The sequence below is a fragment of the Diplotaxodon limnothrissa genome, linkage group LG10 (assembly GCF_057381915.1).
Source record: "Diplotaxodon limnothrissa isolate DT_005_m linkage group LG10, D_limnothrissa_male_GT1.1, whole genome shotgun sequence".
Classification (NCBI taxonomy): Eukaryota; Metazoa; Chordata; class Actinopteri; order Cichliformes; family Cichlidae; genus Diplotaxodon; species Diplotaxodon limnothrissa.
The window spans coordinates 18,331,521-18,354,536 of record NC_140605.1 but is presented as its reverse complement, the minus strand read 5'-3'; the positions used below and the strand labels follow the sequence as shown (position 1 = coordinate 18,354,536).

The window sequence follows — 23,016 nt, the reverse complement described above, 5'->3', positions numbered from 1 at the left end:
GGACTGAAACAGAAGATAGCAGCAATGAATGTACAAAGATGCCAGCTGCCGTTTAACGCCAAAGAAGAAGAAGAAGAAGAAGAAGAAGCAGTCTCTGGTATAGTAGAAGCTGTGTCCAAATTCAGAGTCTGCATCCTGGAGGCCGGATTTGAAGGCTGATTACGTTACAGCGAAGCGACGAAGGCTGTCCAGATTCAAAGGCTCTTCAATATGTGGCCGACAAATGTGTCCTCTTTTTCCCCAGATTTTAAGCATGGGTCTGGTGTATCCTTCGTGGCCCAACCTATCCCAGAATTCATATTGCGGCCCAGCCATTTCCAGTTTCCAGCAATGGCGACAGCTACTTAGTTTTAATATTACCCTTTCTGGGTCACAAAATAAACTTTTAAGATACTTTTAAGAATGTAGCTGTGTAAACTTCAAATATCTGCTCGATTTATCAAGATATCACATATTTGCAAAAGTGCTCCGACGTTTTCGGAGACGTCTGTTACCCACTAGCTTGATAGCTAGCTGGGGGTTCAAGGCTCACTAGAGCCGGCGAACTCAGGTTAAACATGATAACTTCAAAATGTTATTGTTTTTTTTTTTCATTCAGTGTTTTATTTGTTCTTGAATTAAACGGTTTGGCTGAGATTAAAGTTATAGTTTTCAATCAGCTGAATAAACATCAAACAGAAAACCGATTAAACAGAAGTGTGAGATGGTTGAGAATTTACTCCAGTGTCCTGTTATAAAAAGAACACACCAGCACAGCTCAGGTTTGCAAAATTACATCTGAACAATCATCTCTAGGAAAAATAACCTGTGGACAGGTTAGATCAATGTGGAGATGTTTGGCCATAATGGTACCACATATGAAAGAGAAGCAAAACGTGTATATCGACACAAACACCTGATAACAACTGTTAAGCACGGTGGTTAAGGACTGATGATTTATGCTCGTTTTGCAGCCACAGGACTTGGTAAACTCCTCTGTACATTCTACAGTCAAATGTGGGGCCACCTCTCCGACAGCTTTGCTGAAATTGGCTCATGCCAAGACAATGGTTCAAAGCACAGCAGCAAATCCACAACAAAATAACTGGAAAAAAAAAGAATCAAGATGTTGCACATTTCAAGTCTGGACCTCAATCCAATGAAAATGCTGTTAAACCTTAAGAAAGCTGTCCATAAACAAATGCATGCAAACCTTGTAAAGAACAGAAGAAGTGAGTCTTGGATACCTGAAAAATGTCTGGCACTCACATAATCACTGTGATTAGTGAATATGAATTACTGTCACTATTATTCCCAATTCTCTCATCATTTACAGTTAAATGAAAATAAAGAATAATCACTTATTTTTTCTTCCAGAAAGAAATTAACGCACAGTAACCTGCATTCCTACTAAAATTTAGGAATGTAGTGGAGACTGGCTGCAAGCCAGTTAGAGCCCTAAGAAAGCTGTTTATTTACTTACTTTACTTTAAGCTTATTATGCTCCAACTATGAATAAACCTTGCCCACTATCTTTTGAACTCGTAATCTCACTATAAATTTTTGGACTACAGTGTATGGCATACAAAATTATATCACGTTATTTAATAAAGAACGTCCTAGAAATGCCTTTTCCCTTAGGTTTCTAAAGTATTGCAGCATGATTTGACAGAAAGGGTGCACACGATCCAGTTTTCAGTGTTAAAAAGAGATGCGACTCATTAAAACATTGGTTCTCCAAACTGTGGAGCAGCCACCTAATCCAGTAGGGAACAGAAACCCACCATAGGGATTTGGTCAGCCAGAGGAAAAATACATTGTGGAAAAAACTCAGTTGCCAAACCAAAACGACAATAAAAACATAAATTCCTATAAAATGATTGCCATTTGTTAGTACTAGTTGTGAGTTATACAGAGATATTACATTTTACTTCAACTTTCTAAATATTAAAATTTAATCACTATTGTCATATTCATTATGAAGCATTTCTCCATTCCTTCATTGTAAATAAGAGCAATTAACAATAATTTACAAAGCGCTAGTTTTGAATGGAAACCTTTAATGCAGTAGAAGACCAAGCTGTGAATTAAATCTGCAAATCGGATAAAAAACATAAGACAACCATTCTCTAAATCATGTCAGAAAATAGTGGCATATATTATAATGAACCTGCATGACTGGTACAAGCTGCATGCATGCATATGTGGCGACTATCCATGAACATTTTTTTTATATTAAAAAAACATACTGCACATTTCAAAAAAACATAAACGCATTCCTGTCTGTATGGAAATATCAGACAAAACAAGAAGATAGGGACTGAAGCCAGACTGGAAATAGTAAAAAGAAAAAGGTCTGATAACCAGACATATGTTAGCTACCATGTCAGTATCTTCAGTTACATCTTAGAAGCTGAAAAGCTGCAAACCTATGAATCCATATTATTCTTGACCTTAAACCTCAGAGAGGCAAAAGTGCAGACAAAAAAGAAGAACAAAAAAAGCATACCAAATGAATTAAAATATTCAGGCATAAGAAATTTGAATAGGCTTACAGTAAGATTTTCAGTAGCATATTTTACATAACCACAAAGTAATTCAATGCACTGGCACACATATAAGTAAAAAGCAAGGCTTAAAAAAAACTTTTTTTTAGTAGAAAGAAAAATCTGGCGCAATTTAAATTTGCTTCTCTCCTCCTTAAACTAATCTTAAAAGCACATCAATATCACTATTAGTATTGTTACTGTGCTACTGTATATATTCATAATAGTATTTTGACATTACGATATTAAAAAGTAAATCATTACAAACATACCTCAGAGAGTGTAAACAAATCCTGACATCATGCAAACTGGAGACATTTTGATCCGCCACATGACGACAGTCATTCAGCACGTTACAGCTGAACACATCCTGAGGTGGAAGATCAGTTTGGTCCACTACAGATCTTGAAACTTATACATTCAACTGAGTCACAACTAGATCAAAGAATTAAAGAAGACATCCAAGTAGTCCGAACGCTGTTTGTGGGTTAGACACCTGATGAACGCGTCCACTGGGAAAATGTCTGACTTCCTTGAGACATAAAAAGCTTCTGTCCTCTTGGGATAGGAGGTGTTTGATCCTCAGTACATGAAAAAGGTCACTGAGAAAGAGAAAAACCTGATGGCTGATTTGCAGCATTTGACCACTTTTCCCCGTTTAGCATCAGGATACAAAATGCGCTCTCATGTCTTTTGTGATTGGCAGTAAATTGTTTGATTTTCGCATAAATACCTTCTTGCTTCTTCCTACAATCTGGATCCAGCGGGGTCTCACAATATCACATGTTAGGGCAGTTTTTCAGTAGAAAAAGTGCATAAGGTCAACAACAAGCGATAAAAAAACACATTTACTCTCTATGTTAATGATAAAAGATAATGAAAAATATCCAAGTAAAACACAATCATATTTGATGTTGGGGTTTTGTAGTAATTTTTAATTTTTCTAAACACCTGGAGTCCCTAGAACAATAGCCGTATCAAAGTTGTCTTTGGAGTTTAAAACTGAGTTTGAAACATGTCAGAAAAGCAGTAAAAAGTCTTTAAAATGCCCTTATTTTGATTTCAGTCCAATTTTTTAAATCCTTCTATTGGTATTCCTCTCTAAGTCCTTCAGTACTCAATGAGGTCATGTGTGGGTGTGCCCAGTCGCAATCTGAAAATAAGCATCTGTTCATTGAAAAAAACCTTAAACATTCATAATATCCACATGAAGAAAGGCATCAAAGAGATTGGTCCAGTGGGAAGTTTTGTCTCTTGGAGTTTAAAATACTCCCTGGATAGAAGATTTAAAAAGGAAAATAAGTTGTGGGAGGGGGGTGCAGGTTTAAAGAGAGGACGAGCTCTGGCTGTAATGTCTCAGCAGCAGCTGGTCATATTCAGCCTCAGAGGCAGGGGACAGGGAAGGGGGAGAGCTGCCATTGGAGCTCAGAGATGAGTCTCTAAATGGAGAGGGAGGCGTCAGAGCCATGAGCTCCTCCATATCCTTGGCCCGTCTGCTACTCACGCAAGTCCCGGCCAGGTGCTCATAAATCTTACCCGCTGGTCGATTCTCGCAGAAACTGGAGACAGCTGTTACCTCCGCATATGTGGTGACGGTGGAGGGTGTCTGTCTGTTCCTGGGAGCGAGGTACTGAGGTGGACACGCCGTGGTGTCTGCAGTAGCAGCAGGCAGAGCAGTGGTGGAGGGTGGGCTGACGGTGGCTCCCCCTGGCAGCATCATGGTATTTAGCTCACTGATGTTGGCAGTGAAACGGTTAACCACACTACTGATCTGGTCCATGATTGTGGTACCCTGAGTTTGGCCGCCAATCATCCCTATGCCAATGTCACCCACTCCTATGATGCTAATGTCTCCATCATTCAATGCACCAACACCTTGGCTGTTGTCCCCGCCCCTTCTTCTCACCCCAGCGGGGTGCTCGGGTAAATAGGTGGGTAAAACTTCTGCATCCTCGGCATCCTCTCCTCCCTGATGACACACCGCCTTCGCTGCATGCTGACTGATGGTGGGCAAAGGTGACTGAGAGGGTGTGCAGGTGAAAGACTGAGAAAGCTGTGGCTCTTCGTACTGCTCCTTGACACCGTTGTCTGCTGGTGTATCCCCATCTTTAGAGAATGGCTTGATGATGGCTGTCTGATTTGCCTCGACTGGATCCTTTTTCTTCACGTGAAATGACATCCTCTTCCACAGGTTTGGTCTGTATCCACGCTCATTCTGTGTCCATGTAACTGATTTCCCATTGGAACTGAAAATCACATGAATGGCAGTAAGTAATCTCATACTTATGGTGTAATACTGCAAGTTGTCAGTAAATATGTAAGTATTTGGTGTAAATATCTGTAATTTATTTCAACATCACACCAGGGTTTTTTTTAAACTATTATAATCCATGATGAGGGTCATATTCCAATTCCTCTCACGAGTATTTCTACTCTCCTATGTTCTATCTTTTGCCTGCTGTGTAATATTAAGTCTCTTTGCATGTTCTTTTATCCTTCCTCGAAAGAGAAATCCTTAAAGGCAGTGGGGATCCTTTGGGAGTGCGTAACCCAAATGAGGTTACATACTCCCAGCTCTGGGAGCAGTTTTTCTTGGCTTCATATTCAGCCTGTTGCAACAACTTCTGCTCTACATGTATAAAGCTTAAAGAAGAGATGTGGATGGCTGTGCTCTTAGCTGTACTATATCTAAGCAGATCTTCCATATCGTTTGATGGACTCATGAACAGAAACAACTAAAGAAGGTGACTGTATTTTCTTCTCCAATCAGCAGTTAGTTAAACCTCATATCCACTGTATCACCCCAGCTGTCTGTAGCTGTCCCATTTTAGCTTCAGCTCAATCATATTTTTATCTTGTTGTACACTATGGGGCGATCGTGGCTCAAGAGTTGGCAGTTCGTCTTGTAATCGGAAGGTTGCCGGTTCGAGCCCCGGCTTGGACAGTCTCGGTCGTTGTGTCCTTGGGCAAGACACTTCACCCGTTGCCTACTGGTGGTGGGCCTGGTGGCGCCAATGGCAGCCTCGCCTCTGTCAGTGCGCCCCAAGGCAGCTGTGGCTACAATGTAGCTTACCAGTGTGTGAACGGGTGGATGACTGAATGTAGTGTAAAGTGCTTTGGGGTTCATAGGGACTAAGTAAAGTGCTATACAAATACAGGCCATTTACTATGGCATTGCAAATGTGGCGTGCAACTCCTATCAAACGTTATGTTTTTTTATCGAAAATATCATCGGAAACTGTGCCAATATGGTCTCATATTGCTTGTTATTATAAATTAGCAAGCACTAAATATAACTTTCATTTTAAAAACATAAATTGATTCAAAGATTTTATCTCACAATGCGTCATTATACAGTTGCTAATGGAAAAAATAAGCCACTACTTAAGGAGTTCACTCTAGTTTAAATGCTATGGAGAGTAGGAAACACTTTAAAAATTCAAAACAGAGGTAGTCCTACAGTACATGACCTCATTTCATCTCATAGCCATACCACCCTGAGCATGCTCAGTCAGTACTTGGATGGGATATCACCTGAAAATACCAGATGCTGTAGACTTGGGGCATGTGGCTCAGGTGGTAGAGTGGGTTGTCTACAAGTTAGAAGGTTAAGCCAAGTTTATCATATTACAGTCATCAGAGTGTGTGTGTGAATGTTAGATACAGCCCTTGAACATAGACAAAATGTTAAACCTATTGATTGATAGGCTCACAGCTATGTTAATAAAATCTTTGTTTGTTTATTTTTATCTCTATATATATACGTTAATGCCAGCTTGTACCTTATGTTGTCCTGCGTAGAGCCACGACGTCGAAACAAGTTGGCCATGCTGCTAGAAGATTTGCCAGATTTGGCAGCTTTCTTAGCATCGCCCACATGCATGCGCACAACTGTGGATGTGGTGAAAGCGCTGCGGACATTTTTCTCGGGCTTGGCGAGCATGATGTAGACCTGATAATGGAAATGAGCAAGAAGGAAGTGTAAAAAAATGTGTGAAAAGGGATAGTGCCAAACCAAACAGAAAATCTTTAGATTTTTAGGTTTTTTTTTTCTTTCTTACCTTGGGGACAAACATGCAGCAGAGAGCCACTGTGGCACTGAGGCTGACACTAAAGCACATGGTTATGATCTTGTAGTTGGAGCCAAAGTAAATTGGAACAAAGGCCAACCAGATGATACAGGTGGTGTACATGGTGAAGGCAATGTACTTGGCCTCATTAAAATTAGCTGGTACATTACGAGTCTGTGTGGGAAAAGGGAGTATGTACATTTTAAAGCAGGGCGTGGTAAAGTAAAACGAACAGTACACAGGAAAGAAAAGTGAGTAACAAAAACATATAAAAGTAACCGAAAATCTTAGTAAGCCTTGCATTATTGACTAATGCTATGTTGAAGTACCTTGAAGGCGTAGAAGGTGCAGCTGAGGATAAGCAGGCCATTGTAGCCCAGCGGTGCTACCACCCCCAGAGTGGTCAGATTGCAGATCAAGTGCACCTCACGGATACTGGGGTAATCATAGATCACCTAAAGAAAGGAAGAAGCTTCTCTAGTTGTATAAATAAATGTATATGACCATTCCCCACATTACAAAGGAAACCCGCACATACCTGTGGTGGCTCTATGATGAGAAGTGCCACAATAATCCCCAGCTGCAAGAGTATGAGTAGGAAGGCGATGACCAATTGTGCGCAGGCGGACATAAAACGCGGTTTCTTGGTACAGATCTTCTTTTTGCTGCCTGCCAGGATCCGTGCTATGCGGTTGGTCTGGATCAAAAATAGATCAAATGGTTATGCAGACTTCAATGACATCGACTGTGGAGAATACATCTTGCACTGATTCATGACAATAATCCCCTTCCCAGTTCTTCAGCAGCAACCTCAGCCCACACTCAGACCCTCAACTTCTACCATGCTTCTCTTACAATTGGCTATCATTCAGTCTCTGGAGGTGGCTCTCCCAACATTACTCTAGAGTTGCCATTCTATTTATGCTTGAAAACATAAGACTACAACAGTAGATAAGCAGTTTGATAAAAAGTGGTTTATAAAGAGAAATTTAAATGAAATTAGAAATCCCTTGCTCTGTCAAAATTATAAAGTCCTTTAAAGTCAGTCATTTGGGACTCATAGAAAAAACATCTTCTTTGAGTAATTTCGTCTTCCATCCCCTGAAGCTCTCTACGCACTGCTCTTGAGCTAAGGCCACATGAAGCTTGGAGGTTTGTAGCGACTGACTCTGCAGAAAGTTAGGGGGGCTCACTGTGCCCCTCAGTGTCCACTAACTCCAATTTTACATGGCCTTACACGTCATAGCTGTGTTGTTGTCATTCTCAATTGCTACCACTTTCATATAATACCGCTTACAGTTAACTGTGGAATATTTAGTAGTGAGGAAATTTCGCAACTAGTCTTGTTGCACAGGTGGCATCTTGTCATGGTACAACGCTGGAATTCACTGAGAGCGACCCGTTCTTTCACAGAAGCAGTCTGCATGCCTAGCTGCTTGATTTTATGCACTTGTGATGATGTAAGTGACTGGAACACCTGAATTCAAGGATTTGTACAGGGAAGTGTATACCTTTGGCAATATAGTGTTGTACGTTTTGCAGGCTTGTTTTGATAACTTCTTAACCGTGCAGCTCAATTCCAACATGTTGTTAAACACTGAAAGTGCCAGTGAGAAAAAATGTGACAGTAACTATTACTGTCACAGTAACTACACTCTTTAGTATACTGTATATTCCACAGGTACAGTTAGGGATGGGAATCGAAAACCGGTTCTTGTTGACAACCGGTTCCCACTGTTTCAATTAATTTGAATTGTTTGTCATTTTTGCAAACAATTCCCCACGTTGCAGAGCGTCATGTACCTGGCAGGAAACATGGTGCCTAAGCGGCACAAATGTTTGGTTATACTTTACGAGAACGGATGACAACAGGACAACTTGCAAGATATTTCATTTAAGGAAGGAAACACTACGAATATGCAAAAGCATTTGCTCACAAAACAGGCGATGACCTTAAATGAATGTCGTGTTTTTAATTCCGCTGCCTAGGACTAGTGAATCTCAACCCAGCAGCAGTGGTAACGTTTGCACGTCCTCTCCCGTTAGTGCGGCAGGTAAATAATCAACTAACAGTGCATATTATGTTAGCGCGATCTGCCTTATTACAAAACCTGCTATTACTCTGCATTGCATTTAGGTGACCATGATGAGAGAGACAGACAGAGTCAGGCTCAGATGCTGCCAGTTCTCGCTGCAGTCTACCGGTAGCGTCTCCTTTTAGGCCAGGATAGACGAATGTCACCGAGCAGTGACTAAGTTTGTGGTCAAAAGCTTGCATCTATTTGCCACAGCAGATGCCCCGATTTTGTGAATGTGTTTAATTGTAGGCAGGGACATTACTGGATATTCTTGTGTAATTGCTACAGAATAATTTATGTTATACTTTGTTATTGCTACAGACAAATACTTATTTTATTATTTTACATTCACAATTTTTTTTTTCTGGGGACTCCGTGACACCCCATCGAAGAGCCATAGGCTGTGGATCTCTTAACATCTCACAGTTGGGTTACTCCTAAATTTCTTGTTCAAAGAGAAGATATAAAACAAAGTTCTAAGCTAATCGACCTGTGTCTTCTCCTTTTTTAAAAACAAGAATCGATAGGAGAATCGATAAAGAATCGAATTGTTAAACAGAATCGAAAATGGAATTGGAATCGTGAAAATCTTATCAATTCCCATCCCTAGGTATAGTAGTGATAGAGGGATGGTGATATAGGGAAAATGTGATCAGAAGTACACATATAAATTTGATTTTGAAATTTCTGATCTTAAAATTAAATACTGTAGAATACCTATTTTAGTGCTTAAAAGAATAAGCTGATTTCAAATGCAGCTGATACACAATGAGCACCTGTTTTAACCCACTTAGTTTCATAGGAAGTGAAAGAAGACGCTAACGTGCATATACTTTATGTGCTTGTTCCCCTACCTTCTGATAACTAAACAGAAAAAGTACCTTGGTGACGAGAGCAGAGTAGCTCATGGCAGGGGACAGTCCGATTCCCAGCCGCTGGAGGTAGCAATAGACAATGTGCGGCTTTGCGATAAGACTGAAAGTACACAGGTAGCCCAGACATATTCCTGCCAGAATAATGTAGCAGAGCTCCCGACTGGATGACTTGACCACAGGAGTGTCCCAAAACCTACAGATAAATGAAACATCTAGATTCACATTGCTGATAAAAGATACGCAGAGCACCGCAGTGACTGTTTTACTTTGTCTAATTAAATGTTAGTCATACAAAAGCATGAGACATTCAATACCGCAAAGGATGTATTGCATATATCACTAACAACCAGTTGCAAACAGGGACATCAGACTTTAAAAACATCTACAGAGTCGCAGTAAAACACCAACAGTAGGTCAAAATAAACTGATGTTAGCCCTTGCTAGTCCTGAATATGTATGTAAACATCCTGTGCATTCATAGTTAAATGTATAGATACTGGCTCCAATTACTTGATGAAAACAGATGTAACAAAAAGTGTAGCCATGAGGCCCAGGCAGGCAAAGACTACAGCAGCAATGGGCTCTGGATCCCCCCAGCGGACATACTGCACTGGAATTGGCTCACAACCTGAGGGGTGCAGAGAGATCATGATTAGTGAGAGAAAAAACATGAAAAGTTTCATTCAAAAATGTGATGCATTTGTAAACGAAATATTAAAACTAGTGTATTTATGTATTTTCATGAAACAGGCAACAGACTGTAGCTTACTCCAGCAACAGATTTTCACTCATGTTGCAACACTGTGGGCATCAACAATGTAACTGTTGTGTGTAAAATTTAGGAAAAAATATTTTTTTCAAACTAGAGAGGAAATAAAATATGATAGGACAGTTTACAAAGAAATCTGGATCTAGGTCTCTTTATATGTGAATACTATCTCTGTGCAGTAGTGTGTCTTTGTACAGAATGCTAGGGCTGTTAACGGATGTGGTCCACCGTCACTGCGGTGGACCCAGATTTCGTGGCTCCTCTGACCGCTGCGGAAACCGTGTAAGTGTAAGTGAAAGTGCCACAGATGAAGTAGTGCATACCAGTGAGGTCATCTGTGGGCCAGGAGCCAAGCTCACAGGCTCGGCAAGTGTACTCATCAAACACGAACTCGTTCTCTTTGCAGGGAGTGCAGGTCCAACAGCAGCTCACCTCTCCTTTACGGATCACCTGGAGACACAGACACACCAGTATGAAAGACTGGAAAGGTCTCAATGCTCCAATGACAATTTCCTGTAGGTAATCTTACCCTCTGACTGCTCCACATGCTAAGAAAATGAGAATTTGTTCACCAGGGGAGCAAATGAAGAAGAAAAAAACGTCCAGAAGGTAATTGAGTCTCATTATTAACAAAAAACTTTCCTCACCATAGCAACACGTATATGAAGAAGTGTAGCTGGAAAAGGAAAAGTGGAAGTGCGGAGGGTTAGTGGTTAGTGGTCTGGAGTTTTAATCAGAATTACTAAAATTTTTGTGCGGAGTTTCCCATTTCCTTTGGTTCTGCCGCATCCTCTAATAGTGCGAAGGTAGGTTGCCTTTGTGGGTGAACATGATTGGGAATCTGTCTGTGTAGGTTCCCAGTCATCCAGGTCATGACAGTCTAAGGAAAGAAAACGACTGGACTTTCTCAAATTTCTTGAAGACGTTTCACCTCTCATCCAGAAGAGCTTCTTCAGTTCTGAAACCAAATGGTGGAAAGTCCCAGGTATTTAAACCCTTGTGGCACCACTTTTAATCATGTGCCCCACCACATGAGCCAAGATGTGGAAAAAAAAGCATGGGTCACTACCACAAGATCCGAGCGGGGGTTGAGGCCTCTGGGTAGGAATCTCAAGACTGCACTGTAGGTGGTGACAGTTTCTCTATCCGTTAATGGTCGTTCACAGTGGACATACATGGCCTCATTTACTCCTTTTACTCCCGGTCCAAAATATGAACACTGGCATCCTCAAAAGAGTGACCTTTACCCTTTAGATGTACAGCTGAGTCTTGTCCACTCTAGGTGACTGTTTGTTTTTTCCAATATGGAGGTTATTAACAATCATTAACACAAGCATAAACTTAAGAGCAAATCTGAAATGCTTGTGAGAGGTGATCATATTCTCGTTCTATTTCTTTCACTACATGTATTTTTCAGCCACTACAGGAAAACTTACAAGCCTATAAAATGCCATATGTTGTCATAGCTCTACAACGATTTCCCCACAACAGTTGAGATAAATAAAGGTGGTATGGTATTCCAACAGGCTGCTTCTGTAGCGGTGCACTGCTCCACATAAACAACAGGGTGTCAGAAGTAAAGAGGGATTCATATTAGAACTTAGGGGAAAATACTGGAGAGGGACACTTCAGTGTTCTTCGTGATTTGAATTATCTGGAGGAAGCTTAAAAAGGTCCAGATGGGAGATGATAAAAGCTTGAACAAAGAGCTTTGCTGAATCCCTGGCAGAATACTCGAGGATCTGACTGGACCAGTTTTAGAAATTGTGAACCCGTGGGATCAATTTAAGGCTGCTGTGTGGGTCGTGTTTTTTCGAAAGGTTTCTTCATTATAACTGTCCCGAGTTGTCTGGTCTGTGGTTAAATGTGGTCATATGGCATCATGAATTATGAGCGGCATCAAAAAGAGAAAATGTTCATAATCCACCCTTTAGTTTGATGCACACATTAAAATCAAGTCATTTGCATTGTCTTTTAGTTTGATATATGATCTTGTCACGATTGTGTGTACAACTATTGCTACAAACTGTAAAAAAAAAAAAAAAAAAAAAAAGCAAATACATTATAGATTAAAATTTTGAGTATTAAACCTTAGAGGTGTAACTCTGGCCCTTGAGTGCGCTGAACGGGTTCATACCTTAATCTGTGCCTTCTGGCAGGGCTCAGAGCAGACTGACTGGATGATTTCACTGTTGTTGCTCCAGATTTCTTCATCATTCATCTTTAGGCCACCCTGATCCCAGCTTCCCACATGGATGTAAGCGTATTCATCTTCACCTGTCTGCTTGAAGTTCATGATTTCATACCTGAGGCAAGCATGCAATATAAACACACATTAAACAGCAATTTATGCTTTTCCTGCCCCCTTTTTTCTGCCTTTGCCATCTCAGGCCTTACCTGCCGGGTGAGTCTCCATTCTGGTCAAAGAGGATGGCCTCCCCAGATACACCAGTAAAGTTGGTTTTCATCAGGAAATCTAGCAGCTTGCGACCATCAATGGGACGCATGCTCTCACACAAACCCTGTGGAAGAGAAAGTGATGTCACTGCTGTCACAACTGATGTGAAAGCACTTAAATGTTTTCTATCAGTCCTCATACCTTATATCCTGGACAAAGTGCTTGTTGCATGGCATGTAGGCCATAAGCCATCGAATAAATGGCATTTATGACAAAGCCCATCTTGGTGTCTTGAGCATATTGATGCCGCAGAGACTCTCTCCCTGTGGACAGAAAGGAGATAGACAATAGAAAACCCTTGTAATGATAGTATTTTACTGATTCGTTAAAAGTGTCTAAGTAGGTGTTTTACTAACAAGTGCAAGTGCGGTTGTAAGCAGTGCTCTCCTGTGGATGTCCCTTCAACCTGCACTGGAAGCGGTGCTGCCAGAACTCGGGGAACCAGGGGTTCCTCAGGTTAGCGTCAGGCTTCAGGTTCAGGTAGTAATCATCAAACCAGGTCACATACGCCGACTTTAACTTTATAGTGATTCCCCCGGCTGCTTCCTTCTGGTAGCCATTAGTCACATCATACCTGTCAGCCCAGCCATCGCTGGACAGGAGGAAGGGAAAATTAGAAAAAAGTGCAACAGCTAGTTTAGGTAAGTACTGTTACTATTAGGATGTTATTCTTCTTATTTTTTAAATTATTTGCTTCATTATTTATTTTTATTATTTATTCTTTTTATTTCATTTTTTGGCTTATAAATGTGAGTATAAAGTATATAAAAACATAGCTAGTGGGACAGCTAGTTCCCAGAAAGCATTCAAAGGGTGTAGTGCACACAGCAAGATTTGCTAAAAACTTGTTATTGCCTGTTATCTGTTAAGCACAGCTGGAAAACTTGACACTTTACACCAGAGAAACAAATTGAAAAGGGCTACACTGCAAACTGTAAAAGAGACATCTCTTTAAAGCACCATTCAGGACTATCAGATAAGAATTATGCCTTAAACACATTAGTACAGCGAACCTGGAAATCGAGTGTGAATGTCAGCGATATAGAACCCTGGTGCTTTTCTGCCAAGTAATGCTTTTCAACCCCTACCTACCTATAAATATATATGGATTTTTATATGGATTTTTCAAAAGCTGCCCAAGGGCAAGAGGCATCTTATTTCACAGGTAACAAATATTTTCCAATTTTCAGCAAAACTGACAAATACAATCATCACACCAGGAATCAAGAAACTTCTGAAATTGCTTTTTAGATTTCTGAGACTGTCACAGCTGAAGGAAATTATCTGCGAAGCCCAAAAACAAGAAACGTGATCATATTTTACTTCTGTTATTAATATATTTTCCTAAACTTGTTCTATAGATTCACACTCCTTCCGAGTTTGCCTCAAAAATAAATCTGGGTCAGTGTTGCAATAAGCATTCATATGTTTTCCTATGAGCGCTTGCATCTATGCTTTTAACATGATCAGATCGTGTTGCCATGGCAACTATGCAGTGTTGAACTGCTTCCCCCTCCTCACTGCTTGCAGATATCTTGTAGTGGATTTAGAAAGTAACATAACACTGAATTCACGATGGATTTTTTTTTTTTTTTTTTTTTTTTTGCTGAAAAGCTGTTGTGTTGATAATAATTTATTGGCACACAATTGCTCAGACTGGAAGAGACCAGAGGTGTCTTCATAAATGAATGACTGAAATGAGAATAACATTTACAATGATGACTCAGATAAGCCAACACAAGACTTACAAAGTTCTAAAAAATAAAGCATTTGTTTTAAGCATTTTCTATTGTTTTTGTTTTTTTTATTTCCCTATTTTATTCTTTAATTAATTTCTCAGATTTTAACAACTTGCATCTCTGCACCAATCTGTTACTATTCCTTTAAATCTAACTGTCAAGGTTCATAGTATATTGGAACTCAAAATTATGACAGAAAATATTTATTTTTGTTTGGCGAAGGACCTTAAAGGTCCTTTTTCTTAAAAAAAAAAAATCCACCGCCGAATAAACTCCAAACAAACATCAGCAGACTGCAGTGTCTGCACATCTGATGTGGTGTTTTTTGAAAAACACAGAGGTCTTGGAGTCAATAAGCTATATCTATCAGTGAACTGCTTGAAAAGATTTCTACTCCCATCTATTATTATCTCTCCCTCTGGATACTTGTCTACAGTCAGAAAAAAGGCAAAAAAAAAGAAGGGTGATTACACATCCACGCATGTGCATACATGTAAAAATGCACACTTCACTGACACAAACAATTGCACTCTTCTAACTGAAAAAAAGAAGTCATTTTTGAAAACTTCGCTAACCGAGCTGGAGTTACACAACAGTAGTGTGGGTGGATTTTTTTTTTTTTTTTTTTTATGAGAGTGAGGTAGGAGATCATTTCATAACTCATCCTTAGAGAAGCAAGTACAGAAATGGTACACTGGCATGAAAAAGGCAGAAATGGATATGAAAAGCATGGAGGGCTTTGACTCTGGATAGTTTGAATCACACTTGAACGAGAGCTCTAAAACCCACACATCGACCTTGGAGGGCAATATGCTGTATGCAGCATGTTGCTACACCACCTACAGCCTGAAGACTCACATAAACGTGCAAGGATGTGCATCCACAGACACACATACACACACACATCGTTTTCTTATTTCACTTTAAAATACATGTATGAGCAGATTTTTATGAGGAAATACTTTAGAACTCCTCACTTCTATAAAACAAACTTGAGGCCACAAACGTTCCCATATCTAAAATCTGAAAATTTAACAAAACACACATACAAAAAAAAAAAAAAAAAAATCCAAACCAGCTGTCTGACCAAAAGAAAAAAAAAAACACTCGTCCCACAAACAACCAGTCCAATGCATCACACCAATTTGCAGGTGAGAAGCCAGTCGGGGTTGGGTTGCTATGCTAACACTAAAAACTCCAAGTGATTAGTTGGAGCGCTTTGTAAAGGAACTGATGGAGCGTGTGTGTCATGAGTGGGCAAAGAGGAATATGCAGACAAAACAAAATAAATGAAAAATAACCTTTTATTTGGTTCAAAGACTAAAAATGGCCCAAACTGGAAAATCCAAACTCAGGCATAAGCATGTGGCACACGAGGGACCAAACACAGAATCACAAACAGAGAGAAAGACTTGACAAAAAGATCCAAGAAACTAGAAGGGAGGGCAAAAGTAAACCAAACACAAAGAATCAAATATTAATAACACAAACTCTAAATCCTCAAAGCATAAATAGTCACAACACGATTACTAATCAAACCACAAAACTTTAAACTGAAGCTAAACCAGAGGGTATATAAAGTCACAATTCAAATGGCAAAAACTACAGGCCAGAATCAGCTCTGTAAAATGTAAAAGCTAATCTATCTAAATGAAGAGCAAGACACAGGTCAACCTCAAACAGTGGCCATTAACTTATTAAATTATTTTGAAATTCATCCAACAGTACACCCATCCAACATAGTTGACATTCCCACTTCTAGACCACTAATGTGACTAAAAATAGGGAGTGTACTTATATAACCTTTTGCCTTTATATACAAATGTGATACATATTCATTTATCCATAGATATCTATCTACATGAGCTCAGTTTGGCTGCTGATCAGATGCAGCTGTATAAAACAGGCTTAAGTACCTCAATTTAAAAGCATCCAGTCTAGGCATGTACTGCAAGGTGACAGATCTTTCAAGCTAATGAAAATGATCATTTGTGGAGGCAGCTAACAAGAAATGCAAGAAAAATGTTGAGTGATGTTAAATACACATCACTGAAGGACAGAACTCATAAAACGCGTGCTCATTAATGCTTGCATGAATGCATCAAAAACAACTGGAGACAAATCTGACACCTCCGCAGTACGTTTCGAATCTAGTCACCCTCATAATGAGGGACATCTTAACAAATTAAGCACAAGTTTTAATAATGAGCACATTTCAACAGCACAGCTACCTGAAAGCTCTGTATGGATAACATAGATGGTAGAACACAGTGTTTTGCAATATGTAGTTCAAGGTTATTTTATGTTTCCTGCTGTCAGATTTGAGCGACAGCCTACATATGTGGCCCCTAATGAGGAAAGGCATTTATAGACCACCAGGGACAAGAGCGAGCCAGAGAGCTAAACCTTAAAATAAAACATGTTATTCTCGGAGAGAGTGAAACCTCCTGCTAAATCAACCACCTCTTTCTGCTTGTTTTCTCCCCTTGTGTATCTAATTGAATGCTTTCCTCCCTGCTCGGTTTTCACAATCTTTGACAGTTTCTTCATTTAACGTATCGTTAGAATGATCTATGCATTAAACATAGGCCACATCAAGAGCAGATTTGATGTGGTATGGTGCGAGATCTCTTATAATGATGACTATGTTTTAACATACTGGACATCAGGAAAACAATGCTTTATCTAATGATTAGACTACTCAGATTTTCTTATAAAAGGGAAACAGAGTAACTGGAATACGTTGGTCTGGCACTATTTACTGTTGTGACAGCTATAATAATAATAATAATAATAATAATAATAATAATAATGTATGGCTCTGTTACCTTTTTCTCTATATGGAGCTGCAGTAGCAGTAGTAATTGAAATTTAATAAATGTTAATATATTCACAACTGAACTAAAAATGTGCAAAAAAGATGTAAAAAAAATACCTTTGATTCCATGATGTTGATGGATGCAATGAAAACACTGATGATAGCAAGGATAATGATGATGTTGGTGATGATGACAGGAAGACAACAAATCAACAATCTTCTCTTGATGGTGGATATCAGCAGAAAATCTGTATTGGCAAGTAGCACATGATACTAAGAGGATTTAACAGCTTCTGATAACAGCAAAAACTCCAACAGTTAAGAAATGCAGTCTAAAGAATCCTACATACCAGAAGTCGCCACTCACCTTCCGACGAGGACGAACTCTCCCACTAGGCGTTGTCGTCTCATGGCCATCAGTATCCCTCGGACTGTCATGCCCTCACAGAAGCAAGCCACAACCCTGGCTTTGGGTAGATGGCCTCTGAGTTTCTGCAAAAGCTTGTCAAAGCTTTGCTCCCCTGCATTGCTGTATATCTTGTCAGAGTGGGCAATGCAGATCCCTTCTTTTGCTGCCATGTCTTTAAATGCCTCCATACCGCTCTCACCATAATTACCTGTGGAGGTAACCACATGAATGCAATGGTGTTCATAAAAACATAAAAGCTGGGGGTCTGTTAAATAGTTGTTGCTAACTTCTTCTTCTTTTGACTGCTTCTTATCCCAAGCATCCTCCTCTGACACAACAACTCTTTGAACATCCTCCTGCAATACATGCGCAAGTCTTCATCGTCACATTACCCCAGTTCTTGAAAATTGCTACCAGTACACTTCTTCTCCATTCCTGAGGCATTCTACAGGATTGTGTTTAAAGATCTGGCCAAAAAGTCCACTGTCATCTCTCTTAGACATCTCCACACCTCCAAAATGGTGCCAGCATTTTTTCCATTCCTCATCCTCTTCATAACTGCAGTCACTTTTTTCTTACTAATCTTCTGCGCTTCCTGCTTCACTGACTATCTTCCATCTGTCCTCCTCCCTGTGACATTTTATTCATCAGCTTTAAAAGTACTCCCACCATCTTCTCAGCAAACTCTCTTCACATGTTAGTACATTTCCATCTCTGTCCTTAATCATCCGAACCTGCTGCACATCCTTTCCAGCTTGTGTATCATTCTCATCTAAATTTCAAATTTATCTCTGACTTTTCCAACAATTTTGTTCACATTACTGTACAACAATTGCTTCAGCATCTTCATTGTGATGTTTCTAACACATTTACTGCTTAGCCCAATTGTTTTTAGTGTGCTGACACAGATACAGATGAATGTATGAACACTTGCGTAATGCCAGCGCAGCACTTGGGAATCTGGTACATTTCCCCCCCAATTACAGGAATTGTCAGAGGTTAAACTTTTCTGTTTTTGCTAGAAATCAGGTCACCTACTTTCTCATGCTTCGCGAGGATGCTCTCCCTCTGACACTATTTGAAATATTTTTTTCTATCACTACACATGAGTAACGTTGCTTGCATTCTTGAGTGGCAGCAGCAACAGTTTTAAATTGATTTTCTGTGCTTTAGAAATGATTAAATTCTCTGCCATTCATACTAGTGATGCTGTATTTTATATACACTAAAATTGCTTTATACTCTTTAATGTTTCTCTGTGTTTGTTCTAACTTTCCAAGAAACTGGTTAACCTTCCATGGGTCTGAGAGTCTAACTTTTAAAAGACTAATAATCAAAGCTCACTCCATTTCACAGATATTTAAAAGTAAAGACAACCAAGGATGAATATTATTTATATATATATAACTTTCCAGAGTGGCGAATGCCTTCTTTAGCTGATGTAACTGGTTCACAAAATTGTGGAAAACTGTTCAGGTAATATATATATATACATACATAGGAAAAAATCGAAGTGTACACATGTAATTACACATGTAATTACATTCATGAAATAAGAAATAGAAAGTCAGCTGGATAACCCCCATTGTGGACTACATGTTAAAAAATGCTAGAAGAATAGATGTAGTGTAAACATCAGACTACTTTGGAGAAGAAAATTCAGCATGCAAAACACACTTACTTTAAATCCTCCCCTACAGTAGATTGGTAATTATACAAAAAAAAAAAAGAAGAAGAAGAAAAAAGGAACAATCCTGCCTAAATCTGGCACTTAAGAGCGATTTATTTCAGAATTGTATGTCCTGGAGCCACTGAGACATTATAAAAGAGGCAGTAAATATATGGAAACTCTTTTGAATAAAGATAAGAGTGATGCATTCGGAGTATATTTTCTTGTGATTAGTTAATGTTTGTTACACTGACGTTTGCTTTTTGGGGAGTGTTGTGCATCGCAGCCTGGTGTGTCATTGTCGCCAGAGGACAACAATAAATATGAACGTTTATTACTTTATTGCTGGAACATTAAGTAAAGTTATATACCTGCTGTAAGAATGTTAGGCAGAAACTTAAGCATTAATGAAATCAGGGGACAACGCAGCCTGATACACAAACAGTTCAAAGCTTGTGACAGTGATCAATTTATATTTTTTTAATGATCAGTTGTACATTAACAGACAATGAATTTGCCTAAAAAATGCACATTGATACGTTTGTAGGCGTGGATGTAAAGACAAAAGCACATTTCAGAATTATTGCATCACAAGGCTTTTTGAATTTTTCGATATATACAGCTAAGCTCCTTTTGTTGTGTGTTGTGCTTTTTTTTTACACCCCCTCACAGGTAAACTTAAAAATGCTTGAATCAGATGAATGAATGGGGAGTCACGTGCTTCCTGATGACTAAAACGCTTTAAAATAGATTCTTCAGATGCAACTGGAAAAGAGCTGTACCTGTATGTATATATGTGGTCTTTGGCAGGAACAGAATAAAGCAGAATAACAGAAAAAACTCTAACACTCTGACATACACAGTCTTACCTTCAGTGTGTATTGCAGACACGTAGCTCCAGTTGTATCTCTTGACAATGTCCACCATTGCTCTGGCCTGTTGCATATCTGATGGTACTACTCTCATGAAATATTTATACAGGCTCTGTTGGAAGGAATTTACATGATCACCAGTCTGGCAGTTTAGCTGGCTTATCTGCATGCAACAGCTCGTCTACTAGTTTGCATATTCATCCCTTATAATCTTTACACCATACCCATCGCTGTGCGCTAGCTTAAAAGCAGATTCTCAAAATTGAGATCACGTTTTATCAAACATGATGTAAACCAAGCTGAAGTTTTTAGATTGGTTTGTGTTTTTGTATTTTACATGAAATTCCTTTTTATCAAAACAAAAACAAAAAAACTCAAAGCACTAACTGTTTTTTGTTTTGTTTTTCTTCCCTGCCACACTTGCCACGCATGTCCTCACACTTTGATGAGGACATGCTTACTGCTTTGTTATTCAGTGTGGATTTAAAGTTTGCAGCTCTGTTGTTAGCGAGTTTGTTGACTAGCCTTACCTTGTCACTGAGATCCATGCTGGTGGCTGAGTAAGCTATCTGTGGGATGTTGAAGAGCTGGAGGAGATTTTGCACCTGGATGGCCACAGAGCTGGAACCTGGTCCAATAAGTCCCACAATAGGCTTCTTCCCCTGAAGAAGCATGCTCCCTCCTTCTGCCGTGCATCTGCCCTGGCTCTCCTCCTCGTCGCTGGACACTAGTGTGTCCCGAATAAACTCAATACTCTGTTCCAGTGCCACGGCAGAGTGCCAGCACGAATCCCTGGTGTAGAAAGACTGAGTTAGCAATCACACTGTTTTGGCAGGAATTATGGGAACATGAGGTGAGGATTGTACAGTCTGTGCTTCAGTGATTTTGAGGAAACCACTACACAAAGACAATTTCAAAATTCCTCAGAAGTCTGGAATTCAATGTTTAGGAAGTCTGCGCTAATCAGAGCAGATCAGTGTCTTTTAAGGTCTTTATAGTACAAAATTCCCACTTTGTTTTCCATGAGCTGTGTCAGGAAACACAAGCAGGTCATCACAAGCAGGCTTGCTGATGACTTCAAAATGTTGCTTTTAAATACTGCATTTACTTCAAAAGAAACTACAGTCTACCCTTACCTGTCATGCTGCTTTTGTGGCTCAATTCCTCCAGCTACGGTTCACTTGCTTGCACTCAGCCATCTTCAGAGTCTATTTGAAAGTTTGCTTGGTTCTCCTCTGATGCCTATAAACATCTCCCCCATGTACTTTGATACTGTCTATTCATTTAAAGCAACCAAAGTTTAGAAGCCTTCTTAAAATATCTTTCTGTGTTTAATATAATATTATAATTGATCTCATAATGAACCAGTCTGTAAGCCAAACCATCAGTTGAATAAAAATTCTTCATTGTGTAAATATTGTGTAAGGCTGACAACAATGTCCTGCTAAAACAAAAGGACAACACAGTGAGCTCTGTCAGTGCTGACCTGATCTCGCAGCCCAGGCTGATGTTGGGAAGGATGGTGGGGTCTGCATTAATTCGGTCCAGAGTGTGCATCATGGCTTCCACTCTCTGGATCCCGTACTGCTCACGGACCGCACCACACTTTCGCTCATGGACCTGATCAGCACAGATGGATCATTTACATTTGTGACACTAACCCCCTTAACGCCTAGTGTATGTGATTTCCCCCTTTTTTATCAATAAATTGCAAACAAAAAAATAACAAATGCACGATGGAGCAAATATGATACAAATTAAAACTCATATATGCAAATATTAATATTTTATTTGTTTTAATTGTCAGAAGGTTCAATAACCACTCCTGTTTTGCAAAATTTAAATTTTCTGGCGTTTATTTTATGACTCAGACTTTAAAGGGTTACACTGAGATGTGTGCAAGCATATGCACATAAACACATCAAAATGTACCTTATCTGCAGGTGGTTGGTGGTGGACAGAGAACAGAGCTCCTATGATGATATCACCAGGGATATGTGCCAATACCCTTCTCTCGTTGTTCTGGGCATTGACCCCAACCTGGTCTTTCAAGCCCAGCCAGCTCACATCAGTTCCCAGCAGCACAGCCACCGCTAACAGCCGCACATTCAACTTCAGGATGTGTCCCATCCCCGTGGTCCTCGTTACACCTCCCGCCATCTTCTGACCACTTATAGCTGAGGTTCAGCTGAGGATTTTGCGTTTGGCTTTGTGCTTGTAGAGCCAAGGGCAAGGGTTGGATTCCTGAGCAAAAAGCATTATAGAATTATTTTAAAACATAAAAGTTCAGACAGCATTTTTAGGTACGATGAAAATGAAAAATGTTTTCACTTTTTCTATGACATCCAGTTGCTGTCTGTGGTGCTGAAACGCCAATGCATCGTGTAACTTGGGTAAAACTGACATAGAGCCAGGTGTTTCAGTGGAGTACTACAACCTACTTAAAACTCGGAAATCTCCTCTGCTTTAATAATTCATCAACAGCCACAGAGTGCTTCGCATAAGCAAACTAAAAGATAGCTTCAGCCTACCTTATTTCTGCCCGTGCAGATGATATTCCTTCCGAGATCGTTTCCATCACCAAGGAGCAATTTTTAACAAATAAAAAGCGCGGCGCACTGCCTGGTTACAGCACACTGCAAATAGCAGCAGATAATGCCCGTTATTGGAACATGCTTGACTTACTGACGCACACGACAGCCCCCCCTCCTACTCCTTTACCTCCTCCTCCTCC

General features: G+C 39.7%; 1 protein-coding gene across 1 annotated transcript; it reads right to left on the bottom strand.

Annotated features, from left to right (window-relative positions):
* Positions 1-3,849: 3,849 nt before the first annotated feature.
* Positions 3,850-22,442, bottom strand: grm5a (glutamate receptor, metabotropic 5a). The gene is made up of 17 exons (XM_085364522.1): positions 22,215-22,442; positions 21,769-21,902; positions 20,813-21,074; positions 20,280-20,394; positions 17,700-17,949; positions 13,132-13,367; positions 12,917-13,038; positions 12,715-12,839; positions 12,455-12,623; positions 10,641-10,767; positions 10,059-10,176; positions 9,555-9,741; positions 7,134-7,292; positions 6,925-7,050; positions 6,587-6,769; positions 6,308-6,477; positions 3,850-4,771 (listed from the first exon to the last, which is right to left on the bottom strand). Exons 1-17 carry the CDS (start codon positions 22,440-22,442, stop codon positions 3,850-3,852), a joined length of 3,633 nt encoding a protein of 1,210 aa, XP_085220648.1.
* Positions 22,443-23,016: the final 574 nt, after the last annotated feature.

Coding starts and splice junctions, on each gene's coding strand:
- grm5a (XM_085364522.1), bottom strand. CDS start 22,442: ATGGCGGGAGGTGTAACGAGGACCACGGGGATGGGACACATCCTGAAG. Junction 10,177..10,640: donor GCCCACAGATGACCTCACTG/GTATGCACTACT, acceptor TGCACCCCTCAG/GTTGTGAGCCAATTCCAGTG. Junction 9,742..10,058: donor GTTACATCTGTTTTCATCAA/GTAATTGGAGCC, acceptor ATTTATCTGTAG/GTTTTGGGACACTCCTGTGG.